The sequence below is a fragment of the Phocoena sinus genome, chromosome 11 (genome assembly GCF_008692025.1).
Source record: "Phocoena sinus isolate mPhoSin1 chromosome 11, mPhoSin1.pri, whole genome shotgun sequence".
Classification (NCBI taxonomy): domain Eukaryota; kingdom Metazoa; phylum Chordata; class Mammalia; order Artiodactyla; family Phocoenidae; genus Phocoena; species Phocoena sinus.
Window position 1 is genome coordinate 35,212,361 of NC_045773.1, and position 18,625 is coordinate 35,230,985.

Here is an 18,625-nt window from a genome sequence, read left to right on the forward strand (position 1 = left end):
GGTCCCCCAGGCCTCGCTGGACTCCTACCCCCAGCGAAACCCCAAGCTTTTGTGTCGTTTTCCTCCCTTCCCCAGACATCCCGTCCCTCTCAGCAGCGAGGCACCTCTAGCAGGGAGCGTCTGCCCGTAAAGCCCACTGGGCCCGGCTCAGGCAGGTCAACAGGGCAGCCGCGTGGCAAGAGGGGTCGGGGCCTTTGTGTTTTCCGTCCTCAGGACACACCAGCTACCCTGACATGCTGTTCATGTTCAGATGGTTCTCCCGGCCTAATATTTATTTCATAGACTGTTTCTGATGCCCTTTGGAGCCTGTCCCTGTCCCTCTTGCCCTCTCTTATAACTCAAGCTCCCAGAGCTTGAAGCTTTATCATAAGAGGTCTTTGAAAGTGCCGGTCCATGACAGTGACCCCCCCTTGAGCTTGGATGGGCTCATGCTGGGTCTGCACAGCATGACAGGCCTGCTTCCCTCCTTCCCCAGGCCAGGGGTGAGGGTGCAGGGTCAGCCGTCCCAGGACAGCTCACTGAGTGGTGCCCGCTGGAGGCGTGGGCACTGCCCCGGTGGAGGGTGCTGGCTTAGCAGGAAGGCACCTGGATGGTTACAGGTGCTGCCCTGGGAGCGAGTGTCAAGGGCAGGCAGCTTTGGCAGCATCTGAGAGGGCCAGACATGGCTGGGAGTGAGGGAGTGGTGTCCCTGGGAATGAGCAGGAGCTGGCCTGGCAGATAAGTGGGTGGAGGAAAAGTTTTCAAAACCAGGGGATGTTGAGAGGCCAGCTAAGCCCCTTTGGGAGACATTTTCCTAACCAGCCCCTCCGGTTTCAGGAGTTGGCCAGAACCTCCAAGACCACCTGGAGATATACATCCAGCAGGCGTGCACCTCCCCCATCACCCTCCACTCAGCACAAAAGCCCCTGAGGAAGGTCCGGATTGGCCTGGAGTGGCTCTGGAAGTTCACAGGTGGGTGTGCTCCTCCATGATTTTGGGAGAGGATGTTCTGTGGGCGGCACAGCCTCCCTCCTGAGGTGCTTAGCCCGGGCTGTGGCTCCAGATTGCTGGTTCAAAGCTGAGCTATGCCATTTATTTCAGCTCTCTGAGCCTCAGTTTTCCCATCTGCAAAATGGGGATATGCCGTTCCCGTGTGGCAGGTTGGTGTGAGGACCAGACGCGATACACAGGGCTTGCCCGGGGTGACTCTGCAGGGGCTGGGTGCTGCCCTTCCTGATGGATGGATAGGGATGGCCTCATCCTGGACACTGCCTGGGGCCCAAGGGGCCAGGAGAAAATGCAGAGAAAGGGCACTTGATGGTGGACTACAGCTTCTATTTCTCAGCATTTTCCATGCGGTTTCTAGCTGGGTCTCAGAGTACTGAGTTTGGCCAGGAAGTAGTGCTTCGAAATCTTCTTCACTCAGCATGCATTTCTCGCACACCTACCGTGCGCTGTGCTACATGGTGAGAAGTGCTAATAAGGCAGGTTTTCTTAGGGAGTTTACGCCCTAGTGGAGACAATGGAAGGAAACTAAGTAAACATGCTAAGTTTTAAGTACAGTGAAGGAATAATTAGGATGTTAAACTGGAGAATGGTGGCAGGGGGTCTGTTAGGCAGGAAGAATAGGTACGTGCAAAAGGCCCCGGGGCTAGGCATTGGGTGTGCTTGAAGAATGAATTTGTTGGGCCAGGGAGACTGCAGCACCTTGAGGACGAGGCGGTGCAGGTGTCGCAGGGCCTTCCGGGGCCGGAGAGTAAGCTCTTGTCTAGCACTCGGAAAGGAACTGTCCGATGAGACACACGTACTGACAAAGCAAAAGACTTTATTGGGAAGGAACCCCAAGGCAGAGAGCCTGGGGGAGCCCAGGAGAACCGCTCTGCCACGTGCCTCTCAGGCTCAGGTTTTGCGGTAATGGGTTAGTTTCTGGGTTGTCTCTGGCCAGTCATCTCGCTTGGCCCATAGTCTGATTCAGGGTCCTTCCTGGTGGTGCGTGCGTCTCTCAGCCAAGATGGATTCCAGCGAGAAGGACTCTGGTAGATTGATCTTCTCCTCCTCCTTTTGCCCCTCCCAAATTCTCCTGGGAGATATGTTAGCTTTACTGTTGAGACCTCTCGTTTTGATGCTAATGCCTCTCAAATTATGAAAATTATTAATATTACTGCCGTTAGTGAAATAAATGAGCCTATGGATAAGACAGTATTTCATTTTGTGTATGCATCTGGGTAGTCGGAATATTGTCATGGTATTCCAGATAGACCTAGGAAATGTTGTGGGAAGAAGGTTATATTTACAGCTACAAATATAATTACAAAGTGAATTTTTGCTCATGTTGAGTTGAGTGTATAACCTGAGAGAATAGTGGGAATCAGTGTACGAAGCCTCCCGTAAATGGTGAGTACTGCTCCTGTTGATATGTAGTGGAAGTGTGCGACTACATAATACGTATCGTGAAGGACAATGTCTAGGGATGAGTTAGCTAGGACAATTCCTGTTAATTCACTTACTGCAAAAAGGAAAATGAAGCCTAGGGCTCATATTATGGTGGGAGATCATTTGCTATTACCTCCATGAAGGGTTGCTAGTCAACTAAATACTTTTACTCCTGCGGAAATAGCAATAATTATAATGGCTGATGTAAAATATGCTCGTGTGTCAACATCTGTACCTACTGTAAACATACGGTGAGCTCATACAATGAATCCTAAAAATTCGATTGATATTATGGCTCATACTTACCTATATATCCAAAAGTCTTTTTTTTTTTTCCTGAATAATAATTTACAATATGTGAGATTATTCCAAATCCAGGTAAAATCAGAATATAGACTTCAGGTTGTCCGAAGGATCAGAATAGGTGTTGATATAAGATTGGATCACCCCCTCCCGCGGGGGTCAAAAAAGGTTGTGTTCAGGTTTCGGTCTGTTAATAGCATAGTAATCCTGGCTGCTAATACAGGTAATGATAATAGCAGCAATACAGCTGTAATTAAAACGGATCATTACAAATAGTGGTGTTTGATGTTGGGGTATGGTGGGTGGCTTTATATTAATAATTGTAGTAATAAAATTAATAGCACCTAAAATTGAGGAGACACCTGCTAGATGTAGGGAAAAGATGGTAAGGTCTACTGAAGCTCCAGCACGGGCTAGGTTTCCAGCTAAGGGTGGATATACGGTTCAGCCTGTACCGGCACTGGCTTCAACTATTGATGATGCAAGTGGTGGTAGGAAGGAGGGTGGAGGTAATCAGAAGCTTGTATGATTTATATGGGGAAAGGCTGTATCGGGTGCCCCAGCATTAGTGGGACTAGTCAGTTTCTGAAGCCTCCAATTGTGATAGGCATAACTATAAAAAAAATTATTACAAATGCATGGGCTGTTACAAGTTCATTGTAAATCTGATCATTTCCTGGCAGTGTTCTAGGTTAGCCTAATTCAGCATGAATTAACAGGCTTGAGGCAGTGTCTACCATTCCAGCCCAAGCACCAAACAGTAAATATAAGGTACTGATATCTTTATGGTTAGTTAAGAATAGTCAGCTGTTGATGAATGTAGGTAAAATGGCTGAGAAAGCATTAGACTGTAAATCTGAAGACAGGGGTCGAGTCCTCTTTTTGCCAAGTGCTGTGGTGAATTTTACATATTGAACTGCAACTTCAGAGAAGCAGCTTCAATTCTGCTGGGGCTTCTTCCGCTTTTTTTTTTTTTTTTTTTCTTGCAGCAGGAGAAGTAGATTGAAGCCAGTTGACTAGGGTATTTATGTGTTAACTAAGTTTCGTGGGAAATGTAATCCCACCAATCTAGTGAGGATTTAGCTTAAATTAAAGTGTTTGATTTGCATTCAATTGATGTAGGATATAGTCTTGCAATCCTTATTGAGCAGGAATTAAGTAACTTATACTTGCTTAGTGCTTTGAAGGCTCCTGGTCTGTGTAACCTAAGTTCCTAGTCCGGTACTGAAAGGATTGGTGTAAGGGATAAGAGTATTGTGGATATTACAGTTACTGTTGGTAGGAAAGTTGTTTTGTCAAATCAAATTGTCATTTTACTTTTGTATTATTTATAGAGGGAAATATAGTTAGTGCTGTAGAATACGTGAGTCGTATGTAGAAGTACAGATTGAGTAACGCTGTGATAGCTATTAGTGTGGGTAAAATAATATTGTTATTTTTTGCTTTTTCTTGAATGAGTATTCAGGCATAAGTCCTGATAGTGGAGGAAGACCTCCTATTGATAATAGGGTGATGAGAATGAGGGTTGTAATAATGGGTATCTTATTTTGTGTGTGGTAGTGTGGTGGTGACTGAGCTGTAAATGAATAGTATGAATATGGGAAGTGTTATTATGATATATATTAGTAGGTTAAGGATTGTTATAGTTGGGTTTTACAGTATAATGGCTGTTATTCACCCTATGCGAGCAATTGATGAATAAGCTGTAGTTTTTCATTGTTGGGTTTGGTTTAGTTCACCTCATCCTCCGATTATAATAGATGGTATGGATATGGATAATATTAGGCTTAGGCTGATGGATGGTGAGATTTGGTATCATACTGACAAGGGTGCAAGTTTTTGTCATGTTAATAAGATTAAGCATGCTGTTAATGAGGTGCCTTGTGGAACTTCAGGTACTCAGAAGTGGAATGGAGATAGTCCTAGTTTTATGGTTAGGGCTATTGCTATTACTATAGATGCTGTTGGATTAAAGATTTTTGTAATAGTTCATTGGCTGGAGTATAATAGGTTAGTGATAACGGCTATTGTAAGTAATATGGATTCGGTAGCTGTGTTAGAAACTATTTAGTGGATGCTTCTGTAGCTCATGAGGTAAACTTTTTTATTGTAATGGGAATAATGGCTAGTATATTTATTTCAAAACCGATTCAAATAAGTAGTCAGTGGGAGCTGGTTATTACAATGATGGTCCCTGAGATGATGGAGTTTAATAGTATGAGAAGGATATAAACCAACATTTTCGGGGCATGGGCCCAATAACTTATTTAACTGACCTTACTATACATTATGGTGTAATGTGGTAGCACGAAGAATTTTGAATTCTTAAGCACAGGTTCAGTTCCTATGATTCTAGAAATAAGAGCGTTTAAACCTCTATAGCTTACTCTATCACAGTAACTCTTTTATCAGACATATTTCTTATGTTTGTGGAGGAATGCCTGATGTTATAATAGGTAGTGAGACATGTCATATGCATATGGCTAGTGTTAGTAGTCAGAAGTTTTTTCAAAGTAAATGTATTAGTTGGTCGTATCAGAGTCGAGAGTAGGATGCTTGAATTCATAGGAAAGAAATTGTTAGTAACAGTGTTTTGATGATAAGGTTGATTTTGTACAGTTCTGGTATGTAGGGGTTATGGAACGCTCTTAGAAATAGGATTGTTGAGAAAATGTTTATTATGATAATGTTGGCGTATTCTGCTAAGAAGAATATGACAGATGGGCCTGCTGCATATTCTATGTTGAAGCCTGATACAGGTTCAGATTCTCCTTCTGTTAGGTCAAAGGGAGCTCGGTTAGTTTCTGCTCGAGTGGAAATAAATCATATTATAGCTAAGGGTCATGATGGGAAAATTTTTCATAAACGCTCTTGTGTTGTGATGGAGGTTGAGAGGGTAAAAGACCTGTTTCTTAAGAGGACTGATAAAAGAATAATTGCTAGTGTTACTTCATATGAAATTGTTTGTGCTACTGCTTGTAGGGCTTCAATTAATGCGTATTTTGAGTTGGAAGCTGATCCGGATCATAAAATGGAGTATACAGCTAGGCTTGATGTAGCTAGCATAAATAGTACTCCTAGACTTATATTAATAAGTGGGTAGGGGAATTCATATGTTTAGGGCTAGGGTTAGGGCTAGGGTTGGTGCAATGATAAATCCGGAAATGGAGGATGTAGCTGGTCGTAGTGGTTCTTTAGTGAATAATTAGACTGCCTCAGTAATGGGCTGTAATAGGCCACATGGTCCTACGATATTTGGCCCTTTTTGAAGTTGCATATAACCCAAAATTTTTCGTTCAATTAGTGTTAGGAATGCTACGGCTAGAAGGATGGGGATAACAAGTATTAAGATATTAATTATAAACATTTTGTTAAGGGAGGGGATTTGAACCTCTGGTTGTAAAGGTTTAAGTTTTATGCAATTACCGGGCTCTGCCCCACCTTAACAAACCCTGGTCTTGAGTAATATATTATATGTATTAATTAAATTAAGATTATATCATTAATTGGTTTTAAGGCACTTTTTAAAGTGGGCCTTATTTCTCTTGTCCTTTCATACTGGGAGAACTATGTAGTAGATAGAAACCGGTCTGAACTCAGATCATGTAGGACTTTAATCACTGAACAAACAAACCTTTAATAGCGGTTACAGCATTGGGGTGTCCTGATCCAACATCGAGGTCATAAACCGTATTGTTGATATGAACTCTAGAATAGAATTGAGCTGTTATCCCTAGGGTAACTTGTTGATCAGTTTTTTGGATCAATTAGTGATGATATGTTTTGACTGGTAAGTCTAGACTTAATCACTCAGAGCCTTTTTTGTGTTCCAAGGTCACCCCAACCAAAATTGTCACCCCATGTAAAATTTTGTTATCCCTTGGTGGTTTAATTAGGGTTTTTTTGCTTAATTAATTAAAGCTCCATAGGGCCTTCTCGTCTTATTTTGTTATTCCCACCTCTTCACGGTAAGGTCAACTTCACTGATTGAAAGTAAGAGACGGTAAAACCCTCGTGTGGCCATTCGTACAAGTCCTTATTTAGAGAACAAATGATTACGCTACCTTTGCGTGGTCAGGATACTGCGGCCATTTAACAGTTGTCACTGGCCAGGCAGTGCCTGTAATACTAGTTATGCTAGAGGTGATGTTTTTGGTAAACAGACAGGGTTTGCGTTTGCCAAGTTCTTTTTACTTTTAATCTTTCCTTGAGTGCCTGCCTGTGTTGGGTTAACAGTGTTTAATAAATAATTTAATGTTGAGTTGTATTTATTTACTGTTAATTATCAGTATATTATTAGTTACTGATGTAAATTTATGCAAGGAGAAATACTTCTTGTTGCTCATAATAACATTATTGCCTCTGTCGGTCAATAGATTAGTCTAGTACAAATCTAGGAGTCGATTTGCTTGTTGTTGGTATTAAAGTTATTGTTGAGCTTGAACACTTTCTTAATTGGTGGCTGCTTTTAAGCCAACGATGGTGTTGTTTGTTTTTACTCTCTAGATAAGATTGTATCCATTTCTAAAAAGCTGTACCTATTTAGATAACATTGTAAAATACATTAAAATTTATAATTATTTTGGTAATTTTTAAAGTTGAACTGAAATTCTTTTCCTGGACAACCAGCTATCACCAGGCTAGTCAGGTTTGTCACCTCTACTTATAAATCTTCTATTTTGCTACATAGATGAGTTTGTTCTAATAAACTGTTCATAAGTAGCTCGTCTGGTTTCGCCATGTTTAACTTCTTTGTTAGATGTTCTCTAGTTAAATCATTATGCGAAAGTTACAAGGGGTAAACTTTGCTTTTTGTTACTTTTAATGCTTTTTTCATCATTCCCTTAGAGTACCTTCTGTATAGTGCCAGAGGATATTTTAAATTTCTATCCCCTATACTTTAAATGTTGAGTGAATGTTTTATTTAGTCTGCTTATATTAGTAGATATGGGGAGAGGTGTTGGGCTAGATTTCATTCAGAGTATTCATAAATTATGAAATCTAGGTGTAAACTAGGTGCTTTATTTAAGCTACGCTTTGATTTATCCAAGCTCACTTTCCAGTATGCTTGTTACGACTTGTCTCCTCTTGTATGATTAGTATTTGCTAATAGATTATAGGAAGTTATTATAATACTTGACGAGGGTGATGGGCAGTGTGTGCGTGCTTCGTGGCCTTGTTCAATTAAGCACTCTATTCTTAATTTACTACTAAATCCTCCTTTGGTTTTTAGTTTTCATAATTCGTGCGTGAGAAATACATTCTTGAAATAGAAAATGTAGCCCATTTCTTCCCATCCTATAGGTTACACCTTGACCTAACGTTTTTATGTATGATAATTATGCTTGAGTTTGCTGAAGATGGTGGTAATATAGACTGAATTAGCAAGGGTTGGTGAGGTTTATCGGGGTTTATCAATTATAAAACAGGCTCCTCTGGAAGGGTGGGAAGCACAGCCCAGTCCCCTGAGTTTTAAGCTGTTGCTAGTAGAACTCTGGCAAGTAATTTTGTTCTTGTAGTTATTTGGGTTTAGGGCTAAGCATAGTGGGGTATCTAATCCCATTTTGGGTCTTAGCTGTCCTGTAGTCAGGAAATACTAAAGTCACCTTCGTAGTCTATTTTAGTTATGGCTTTTTACAGCTTAGTTAAAATTTAACTTCATTTTGTATCACTCTTTAACACACTTTACACCGAGTTTCTATTAGTTGGGGTTAATTATATGACCACGGTGGCTGGCAGAAAATTTACCAACCCCAGTTCATACAACTTAGTCGAACTTTGGTTTACGGCTTAATTTTTCTCACTGCTGTCTCCCATGGGGTGTGGTTAAGCAGGGCGTTATGGGCCACCCATATGAGCGTGCTGACGCCTGCTCCTTTTCATCTTAATGATTTAGAGGGCATTCTCACTGGGGCACAGATGCTTACATGTGAATTTTATTAAAAATTTATAGAAAGGCTGGGACCACACCTATGTGTTTATGGACTTGGTAAGCTCATCTGGGCATTTTCAGTGCCTTGCTTTAGGTTTTAAGCTACACTAACAAGCTGTTTTTACATAGTGAAGTAATATGTATGTGGTTGGTTTATGTCGGATTTAGTGTTAAAATTTTGATAGAAGTGGTCTGTATAAATGGTAAATATCTAAGTAGTTGATTGGTGGTATGATTGGGGTTTATTTTCTAGGTCTATCTAATTCTGAGCATTCAGTTCATGTTTATCGAGTATAGACAGCTAAGTCCCATGTATTTATATGTTTTTGCCTTGTTTTGGGGGTTTGGCAAGGCATTATAGGCATGTAGAGCATGGGATTTAGTGGGGGGTAAAGAGGGTTTGTTAAACAGGTCATTCATCTGTTTACTGCATGTGTGTGTGTATGTACGTGTACGTGTGTGTATGTGTGTCCGTAATTTCCTTATGGCCTGTAACCATTGATTGAATAACACCTTATGGTTGATGATGTTGGTAAATAATATTCAATTAAAGTCCAGCTACAATTTATTTGACTGTGTTAAGGCCTCAGATGGCCATAGCTGAGTCACAGCATCCCTTTAAAAATTAAAAATTAGCAAACGCATGAAATCACAGTTATGTGTAAGCGTGGCCTGATTAGTCGTTGGTCCGACGAGATGTCTTATTTAAGAGGAAAGAGTGGGCTCTTTCAGGTGAGATGGCCCTGAAGTGAGAACCACTTGTCTGATAAAGTTCATTAGTAGAAACCGCCACAAGTTACGGGCCTGGAGCGAGAAGAGGGACACCCCAAGCGGGCTGATGGTTTCACGCAGCCCGCTGGTTACACTTGTGATCTACTGGATATGGTACACACGTTGACTAGGGTTGATTTGACTTAATGTGCTATGTACTGTCAGTAAGATAATGTACATGCTTATAAGCGTGGGGTAAATAATTAATGTGCGATTGTACATACGATGTACTGTGTACTGTCAGTAAGATAATGTACATGCTTGTAAGCGTGGGGTAAATAATGCACATTATACATATAATGCATCATGTACGATATGGTAATAGGTACATAGTAATGTGGTAGTGCATATATGCACGAAGTACATAGTAGTTTATGGTAAAAAGAGGTTATTTTAATACTGACATGGTACTTAATAATCTTGTAAATGTCCCGTAACAAAGTTTCAGGGAATGGTTTAAGTGGAATTTCAGTTTTGGGTGCTGATGGTGGATCTGGAGCCTCTTCCTTGAGTCTCAGGGAAAGAATGTTATTCTCCTTTTCTGGTTTACAAGACCAGGGTAATAGATATACTACAAACACTCTTCATTTCAGGAGATTATTTTCAGTGATGCTAGTTACTGACATTAGTACCCAAATTTAAAAAGAAATATAATATAGATGCTAGTTGTCCGACAGTAATGAAGGGGTATTCCACGGGTTGTCCTCCAATTCATGGTAGTGTTAATAGGTCTGCTACTAGTACTCAAGATAGGTATTGGCTGAGAGAGCGAAATATTATGCTTTAGAGGTCAAAACGTTACGCTTCGTTGTCTGGATGTGTGGAGCATTGGGATGAGTGGTAGAATTAAGACTGAAAAGATGAGGGCCAGTACTCCTAGTTTATTGGGGATTGATCGCAGGACTGCATATGCAAATAGGAAGTACCAGTCTGGCTTGATATGGGTGGTGTTTTGAGAGGGTTTGCTGGGGTGTAGTTATCAGGGTCTCTTAATAAATTGGGTGAAAATACTACTAACATTATTAGTACTAGAAGTAGTAATGAGGCACCTCGATGTCTTGGATTGTATCGTAGGGGTGAAATGGAATTTTGTTACGTCAGATGAGATTCCTGTGGGGCTATTAGATCCTGTTTCGTGAAAGAATAGTAAGGGGACAGCTGTTAGTGCTGTAACAATGAATGGGAGAATAAAATGGAAAGCAAAGAAGCGTGTAAGAGTTGCTTTATCTACTGAAAAGCCACCTCAGATTCATTTGACAAGGCTTGTGCCGACACATGGAATTGCTGAGAGGAGATTAGTAGTAACTGTTGCCCCTCAGAGTATTTGTTCTCAAGGTAAGACATAGCCTATGAATACTGTGGCCATGACCGTAAATCATAAGATGATTCCAGTGTTTCATGTTTCTAAAAAAGTATAGGATCCATAATAGAAGCCTCGTCCTATGTGAATAAATAAGCAAATAAAAAATATGGAGGCTTCATTTGCATGTAGGTATCGGATAACTCACCCATAGTTTACATCTCGGCAGATATGTGTTACTGATGAGAAAGCGTTATTACGTCTGATGTGTAATGTGTTGCTAGGAATAAGCCTGTTAAGATTTGTAATACTAAACAAATGGAACCGAGATCTCATCATGATGAAATGTTTGATGGGGCTGGAAGATCAATAAATGCACTGTTAATAATTTTTATTAATGGGTGTGATTTTCGGATGTTGGTCATTAGGGTTCTTATAGTTGAATAACAACGATGATTTTTCACGTCATTGGCCATGTAAGAATGATGATAACATACACTGTATTTATTTTAAGTACTATTTTTGTAATTAGTTTGGTGGGGTTTTCTTCAAAACCTTTGCCTATTTATGGTGGACTTGGGTTGATTGTGGGTGGTGGTGTTGGTTGTGGGATTGTGTTGAATTTTGGTGGCTCATTTTTGGGTTTAATAGTATTTTTGATTTATTTAGGGGGGATGTTGGTAGTGTTTGGTTATACGACGCCTATAGCTACTGAGCAGTATTCTGAGGTTTGAGTTTCTAAGAAGACTGTTTTAGGTATATTTCCTTCAGGGTTGATAATATAATTTTCAATGGTATTTTATGTTTTAAAAGATGAGGAAGTGGAGATTGTATTTCAAGTTTAACAGGCTAGAGGATTGAGTGATTTATAATACAGGTGATTCTGGATTTTTTAGTGAAGAGGCTATAGGAATTGTGGCGTTGTATAGTTATGGTGCTTGATTAGTAACTGTCACTGGTTGGTCAGTGCCTATTGGTGGTGTAGTTATTATAGCGGTTACTCATGGTAATTAAATAGAACTATGCTTAGGGTGAGGGTAAAGAGGAAGGAGAGAAAATATAGTTTGATTAGGCCTTTTTGGTCTGATACTAGTGTAGAAAATGTTATTTGAATGAGGGAGGTAGTTTTTTGGTAAAATACTTTACTTTCTAGTTAGATTAAATCTAGGAGGGACGATGCTGACGTGCTTCTTCCCGTATCTAGAGTTACACTATAACGGTCATTGATCTCATGTAACTATATATCATCATTTCATCAGAGGCTCAGTCACACATTTGGTAATGCAAGAAACAACAATTTTGTAAAACAGGCAATATAAAAAATAATATAGCTAGCAGTATTAGTAAGGTCATATGTAAAAATTTAAGTCAAGAACTTCCATTAGGTGCAGCCCAGTATATCCCAGTTCATCTGACTTAGTCTGTTGTATACCAGTTCTTATCTTGAAGGGACATTATATATTGGCATTGTCCACAAGGCACCCAGCCCAATTTCCTAGTGTTACTAGGCTGGTTATCCCTAGTACAGTTTAATTTCCCCAACATAAGGGAGCCTTTAAATTTAAATGACCATAGCCTGGTGTTAACCTTCCGGTTGCAGATCATGGAGCATCTGATCTTAATCCAAAGATAGATTACTGAGTTAGTTAAGCATCAGAAACAAATTTAGAGCGTCCTTTTAATAATTCAATTAAACTTTGCAACAATATAACATAACAGCAAGGAACTATCTGAGAAGTGAGTCTTAGTGAATACAGACCTCAATAAACAGAATTAGAATTTGATATCCCCTGAAATGTCTCTTTCTCCCTAAAATTACCCTCATTTTTATCAGATATCTCCAAATCAAGATTAATCTGTCTGCAAATTAAGTTTGATAAAAGGCCTCCCAAGGCCAGGAAAGCCACGCCAAGGGCCTGTCACAGATTTTGCCTTATAGATTTAGGTGAATCCCTCCCTTTTTGAGGTCCGCAAAATAACCCGAGATTCCTGCACCTGTTAGGAGGTGGCTTTACTAATTTATCTTATACAGCTGCTGGGAACCTAAGAGTTTGCAATCTCTGGAGGGATCAGGTAGAAAGAAAAGAGAAGTGTTTCAATTCTGCTTACAAAGGTACAATTTACCAAATTGCTGCAAGTCATGATTAGTTTGAGGGGGTTTCTTTATATCTGGAAAACACAGATTAAAAGCTAGTAATGTTTCAGACAGAAACCATAAAAATTATAACCACGTTCATCAGTTTACTCAATCCTATGTAACTAATCCTTTTTGTTAACAGTTTCCATTAGACTGTTAAAAAATATCTTACCTGGGATTTCCCCTGCGGTCCAGTGGTTCAGACGCCAAGGGTTCCATCCCTGGTCGGGGAACTAAGATCCCACATGCCTCGCAGTGCAGCCAAAAATAAAATAAAATAAAATAAATAAATACACAAACAAACAAATAAATAAAAGACATAAATAAAATAGCTACTCAAAAGAAAAATGTCTTACCTAGTTCAGTAGTATGATTTAAAAGTTATCAGAAACCTGTACTTGTCTAAAGCCCTTTCTGTGAATCTTCTTGAAGATGAAGCAGTTTTGCAAAGCATCAGTTTAACTGCCCGTGAACGACGAAAAGTCTTAAAAAGGCAAGGTTAACAAAGAAGCTTAACCAAGTTTCTGTCACATACAACATTTTAAGATAACTAATATTATAACAATACCAGGACATATCCAAATTTCAGAAACTTTATATAATTTCTAGAATGTGTATATTAATACTGTTTCTCCACACAGTATATTCTAAGTAGGTTTATCCCTAGTGTGGTAATGATCTCCATGTAATTTAACATACCAAATACTACTAGTTAAATATTTCTCTCTGAAATGCCTCAGAGACCCTCTAAAGTGTCCCCAGGTTAGCTGGAGGTCAAAAGAACTTTAATTACAATTTGGTATTTGGGACGTTTGTCAAAAGGTCTCAAAACACTTGGTCAAATAAGATCATAGGTCATTGTGAGATAATGCTTATTCCTTAACCAAAGTTACAAGAGATCTCAAAAGCAAATACAGATCACTTAACGGCACGGAAGCTCACACAATCTGTTATCAAAAGCAGCGTTCCAAGGAAACTTTGTCCTCTTACTAAAGAGAGAAAACCAGATCCAGTCTTGTACCAGCCTGCTTTTAGTAACAAAATTCACTTAATTAACTGTACTCTGCACCTAGCCAATCCTGACCATCCACAAACCCTCCATCACTTTCTGTATCCATATTAGTCTGCCCCCCATTCTCTTCTCCACTGAGAAACAACCAGCTCTAAGACAGACTCACTTTCTTTTCCTTTAATAAAATGCAATTCCATTCTCATACCTTCTTCACTGCAAATACACATCCTACTTTCCTGCTGTACACTGGAATGCTTCCTTTATTATTTCTATTAGCTTTAATTACATGTTTAAATTAGAGCCCTCAACTCTTAAAAACCTTACTTTCTAGTGAAAACTAAGAGGTAAGCAATTGTGAACTTTTTTTTTTTTGGTTGCATTGGGTCTTAGTTGCAGCAGGCGGGCTCCTTAGTTGTGGCATGTGAACTCTTAGTTGCAGCATGCATGTGGGATCTAGTTCCCTGATCAGGGATTGAACCCGGGCCGCCTGCATTGGGAACGTGGCATCCTAACCACTGCACCACCAGGGAAGTCCCAGCAGTTATGAACTTTTACATTAGCATTCTGTAGATTGGTAAACATAAATACTAGTGAAAATTTCTAAAAACATTTGCTTTCTTATAGAGAACATCTCAGGGTGGCACCAAACATGTTCATTAATAGTCCTAAATACATTTAGTTTCTCTGTTTAGTAATTGATGTCTCAGTATCTTATTTTATTTGGGAACCACCTAGCTATTCAATAACTTCCATCACTTAATTTAGAACAACTCTAAATTTGAAGTATATTTCCAAGTATCTGGAGAGATTATTCTCACGTAGACATTCCTAAAATATAATTATTCCTAAAAAGTTCACCCAAAAGCTCTGATCTCACTTGTATTTTAATTCACTTAAAAAATTTCATCACACCAAGTTATGTTCCTTGCTGACAAATTTACAACAGATATAATAAGATCTTATTTGACTTCTATTAAACCTAGGTACAATAAAGGTATTATACTTAATGTTGATGACAAAGACATGTCTATTTAAATTAACCAACTTAAACTAAGTTTAATACCAGATATTAATTTAATACTGAATATTTCCCAGTTTACATGAACCTGAAATTAATTCTGGCCAGTTACCTTCTGTATTTTTGAAAATTTATATAAGCACTAAATTTCCCTTAAGCCAATTAAATAGAGCTCATTAAAAAATCAGTTTTGGTAATAACATCCAAAGGTAAGGACATATATATAACGCACACAGATATATAGACAAACACAACCAGAGATCTCAAAGCTTCATTTTCTGAACTTAGTTAGTTATGAATCAGGTATTATAAAACTCACTAGTTTATAAATAATGGTTGGAATAAGTAAAATTTAGAAAGCTTTCCTTCCACATTGTTTTTTTTCCCCTCAATCTCAGGAATTAGAGATGATCTAGATCAGATAGATAAGTGATCCTGAGAGCCCTGGTCTCAAGGCACAGGGCGAGAAAAGCAAGTTCTCTCAGAAGGAGTTGTTCCCTCAGGGTCAGAATTCTGAAACGACGTTTTATCAAGCTTCCCTTTTCTAACTGTATGTGCAAAAAGAACCAGTTTGGAATTTTCAAGAGTTTCACCTAAACCAGTTTTCTCTGGAGTCTAAAGAATATTCTGGCCACCCAGTGTTATAATAGAATATCATCTTTTTCTTAGTCATAGGCTCACAGCTAAAATCTCTCCAGTCAGACAGAATTCTCCCAAGAGGGCTCTGCAGTGGAACAGAACCAGAATTTCCCGTTTCATAAGGCAGAATGGCCATCACAAATCGCAGCAGAGAACACAGGGTACGAAACACACACAGGCACCGCTGTCCTAATCAGACACTCCCTTAAATACAAGGTTGCAGTCTCTCAGAAAACCTCCTACAGAGACAGAGTACTTCAGATCCAAGTACTGACGAACAGAGTAAATGGAAATATCTCAGGTCTTCAGAGATTTCAAAGGGAGGAAAGGAGGGCAGTTTGAAAGAAGAGGGGAAGGACGGGGGCGGGGGGGGGGGAACAAAAGGGGTGGCCTTACGGACATCTCCTGCCAGGTGTTACGGGACTTTTCTCTGGGCTTCCAGGAAGGGAGGACAGGAACTCGGCCCTACCAGAAACTAGATACCAGATAATTCAAGTTCTCTGCCCACCGGAGGTGATCAGGCTCTGGCGCTCAGATAACTGAAGCCCTTCAACCAGACTCCCGCATCCAGAAGAAAGGAGGGTGGGATAGGAGGGGTTGAGAAGAGGAAGGGGAGAGGGAAGGGAAGGGCAAAGACGTCAGCGACGTCTCTTGTTCCTTACCTGGGCGGGGCACTCTGGCCAGTCATCTGCGTCAGGAGGAGATCAGAGACAAGAGGGTCCCAGTGGTGGCCTCTGGGTCTGGTCCGTCGGTAGGTGAGCTGGTACCTGAGCAGTCAGGATGTCAGTCGTGGTAAAGAAGAGATTCCACCAGAGTCGCCAGCTGTTGCAGGAAGGGAGACCCCTTCCAGGGCCCGAGAGTGGGCTCTCGAGTTGTTAGGGAACCATTAACCAAAACCACTCGCCTTGGCCAGGCGCGATGATAGCCTCTTGCCTGAGGTGTCTCACAACAGGAGGTCCTGAAAAAGAACATGGTGCTGCTGGTGAAAACTAACCGGGAGGATTTGGGAGGGGCCGAAAGAGGGCAGAGACGACCAGCCTCCCAGAATCCTTTGCGCTGGGATCCATCTTGGCTGAGAGATGCGCACGCCACCAGGAAGGACCCTGAGTCAGACCATGGGCCAAGCAAGATGCTTGGCCAGAGACAACCTGGAAACTAACCCCATCACCATAAAACCTGAGACTGTGAGCCACGTGGCAAAGCAGTTCTCCTGGGTTCCCTTACCCTCCTGCTCTCTGCCCGGGCGCCCCCTTCCCAATAAAGTCTTTTGCTTTGTCAGCACGTGTGCCTCCTCGGACAGTTCATTTCCGAGCATTAGAGAAGAGCCCACTCTTGGGCCCTGGAAGGGGTTCCCCTTCCTGCAACAGTGGGAGGTTGGATGGAAGGGGGCCTTGACCTGGATCACGACCTGTGTGTGAAGGGTGGGCTGCAGTAGGTTTGGGATATGCCCATAGGACATCAGGTCCCACAGTCCAGCTGGCAGGGGTGGAGTCAGGGGAAGGGGCAAAGCTAAAGCCCCTTGGCATGGAGCTGATATCGAAAGCCCTGGTGCTGGGTGAGCCCACCTCGGGGAAGGAGGACAGAGTCGAGGACTTGGGTCCAGGCACTAGACTACAGGCCAGGAAGAGGAGGAGGAAGTGCCCGGGAGAGAGGAGGCTGGCCCACCTGCCACGCCTGGACTTGCTCCTCTGCCCCATCGTCTTCTGATCCTCAGGGGATGGAGCCACGGCCCATCTGGAAACAGGTGGGTTCATCCGGAGCCAGCCTGGGGTCCCCCACCCGGACATCCAGTTCCACTTCCTCCCTTCCCAGGTGATCGACCATGGGCGGGTCCCCCCACAGCAGGAGGCTTACCAGGTGAGCAGGTCGTCTCCCCACTGCAGCAGGGCCTCCAGGGTGGGCGGCCCAGAAGGCGGTACCCTGCTCTCCAGCTGCCCGGAGTGTCTGAGGGGAGGGAAGTGGGGTGGGGAGCCAGAGGTAGAGTGAAGCAGACTGCGTGGTGCACAGCAAGGCCACACCCGCACCCAGCTCGGGGCAGCTGCACCGGGTCCTGAGGACTAAAAATGGACAATGAAGCCGGCTCTGCCCAGGGACCGCCAGCCCCTGAACATGAGGCATCAGGTATAAAGCCAGGAAGCAGGAGAGAGGGACTGAGGTGGTTTTGATGCCTTTTGTGTGTGTTGGGGGTGGGGCTGGTAAGATGCAGGTAGATTTTAAAATGTATCTGCTCTTAATTGACTCTGGGTGTTGAGTCCCAGGGACCACAGGAAACCCGGGGCCTCTCTAAATGACTAAGCTGGGGGGTTAACAGGGGTCACCGCCTCTCTGGGCTCTTCCAGGTGCATGTGGGGACCATGCGGGGCACGAGCGTGGGCTGGCTCAAACTGAGAAGTGCCAACCCCCATGACCACCCTGTGATCCAACCCAACTACTTGTCAACAGGTAATTCAGCCACCTTTGTCTCTCCCAGACCTGGGCTTGTTGGGTCGTTGATGGATTGACTGCATGAATGAACGCCTTTATGGGGTTCATATTTGTCCCTGAATCTCACCCCTGGACCCCATTTTTGAGACACAAGTCACATTCTGTCCTCCTGCCACCCCATTATCCTGGGCTGTAAACGTGCACGTGTTGCTATGTAGTGCCCTCGGTCACTTGAAGTAACCCTGACACACCATCTTGCACAGTAGGCAGGATTTGCAGCTTCCAGAACAATCTACCAAGAGACGCAAGGAGATCTGGCTGTGTATAGATAGCTCACAGCACCTTTTTCTTACTGTTCCTGTGAGGATCTTCTAAAAGCAAATTACACTCCTGGGCCTGCCTCTTTATGCACAGCAAAACCACTGGGCAGGTTTTGCCCAATAATACTCACGCTGTGGCAGAGGCAGGACGTGTAGTCTTATCTCTATTTTATAGATAAGGAAATTCAGATCTCCGATTTAAACGTAGGGCCTCCGGGGCAAGCTGTGTCCGTCTAGGATGCTGTCTGTTTGGGCTTCGTGGGACTCTGCTTGGTTGCACTGTAACTGCTGATGGGTAGGTGACAGGCAACCTGGTGGCTTGGACCTCCATGTCCCTGAACCGTGTCCCCTTGGGCA

The 18,625-nt window shown here is 42.1% G+C and overlaps 1 protein-coding gene across 2 annotated transcripts in view; it reads left to right on the forward strand.

The window, feature by feature from the left end:
* The window catches only part of CHDH (choline dehydrogenase), a 65,049-nt gene that overhangs the window by 45,785 nt on the left and 639 nt on the right, over window positions 1–18,625 (forward strand). For both annotated transcript variants that reach the window (XM_032650080.1, XM_032650081.1), the window contains exons 5-7: window positions 817–951; window positions 17,239–17,381; window positions 17,864–17,966. In XM_032650080.1, coding sequence (XP_032505971.1) covers window positions 817–951; window positions 17,239–17,381; window positions 17,864–17,966 — 381 coding nt within the window. The remainder of the gene's footprint in view (window positions 1–816; window positions 952–17,238; window positions 17,382–17,863; window positions 17,967–18,625) is intronic.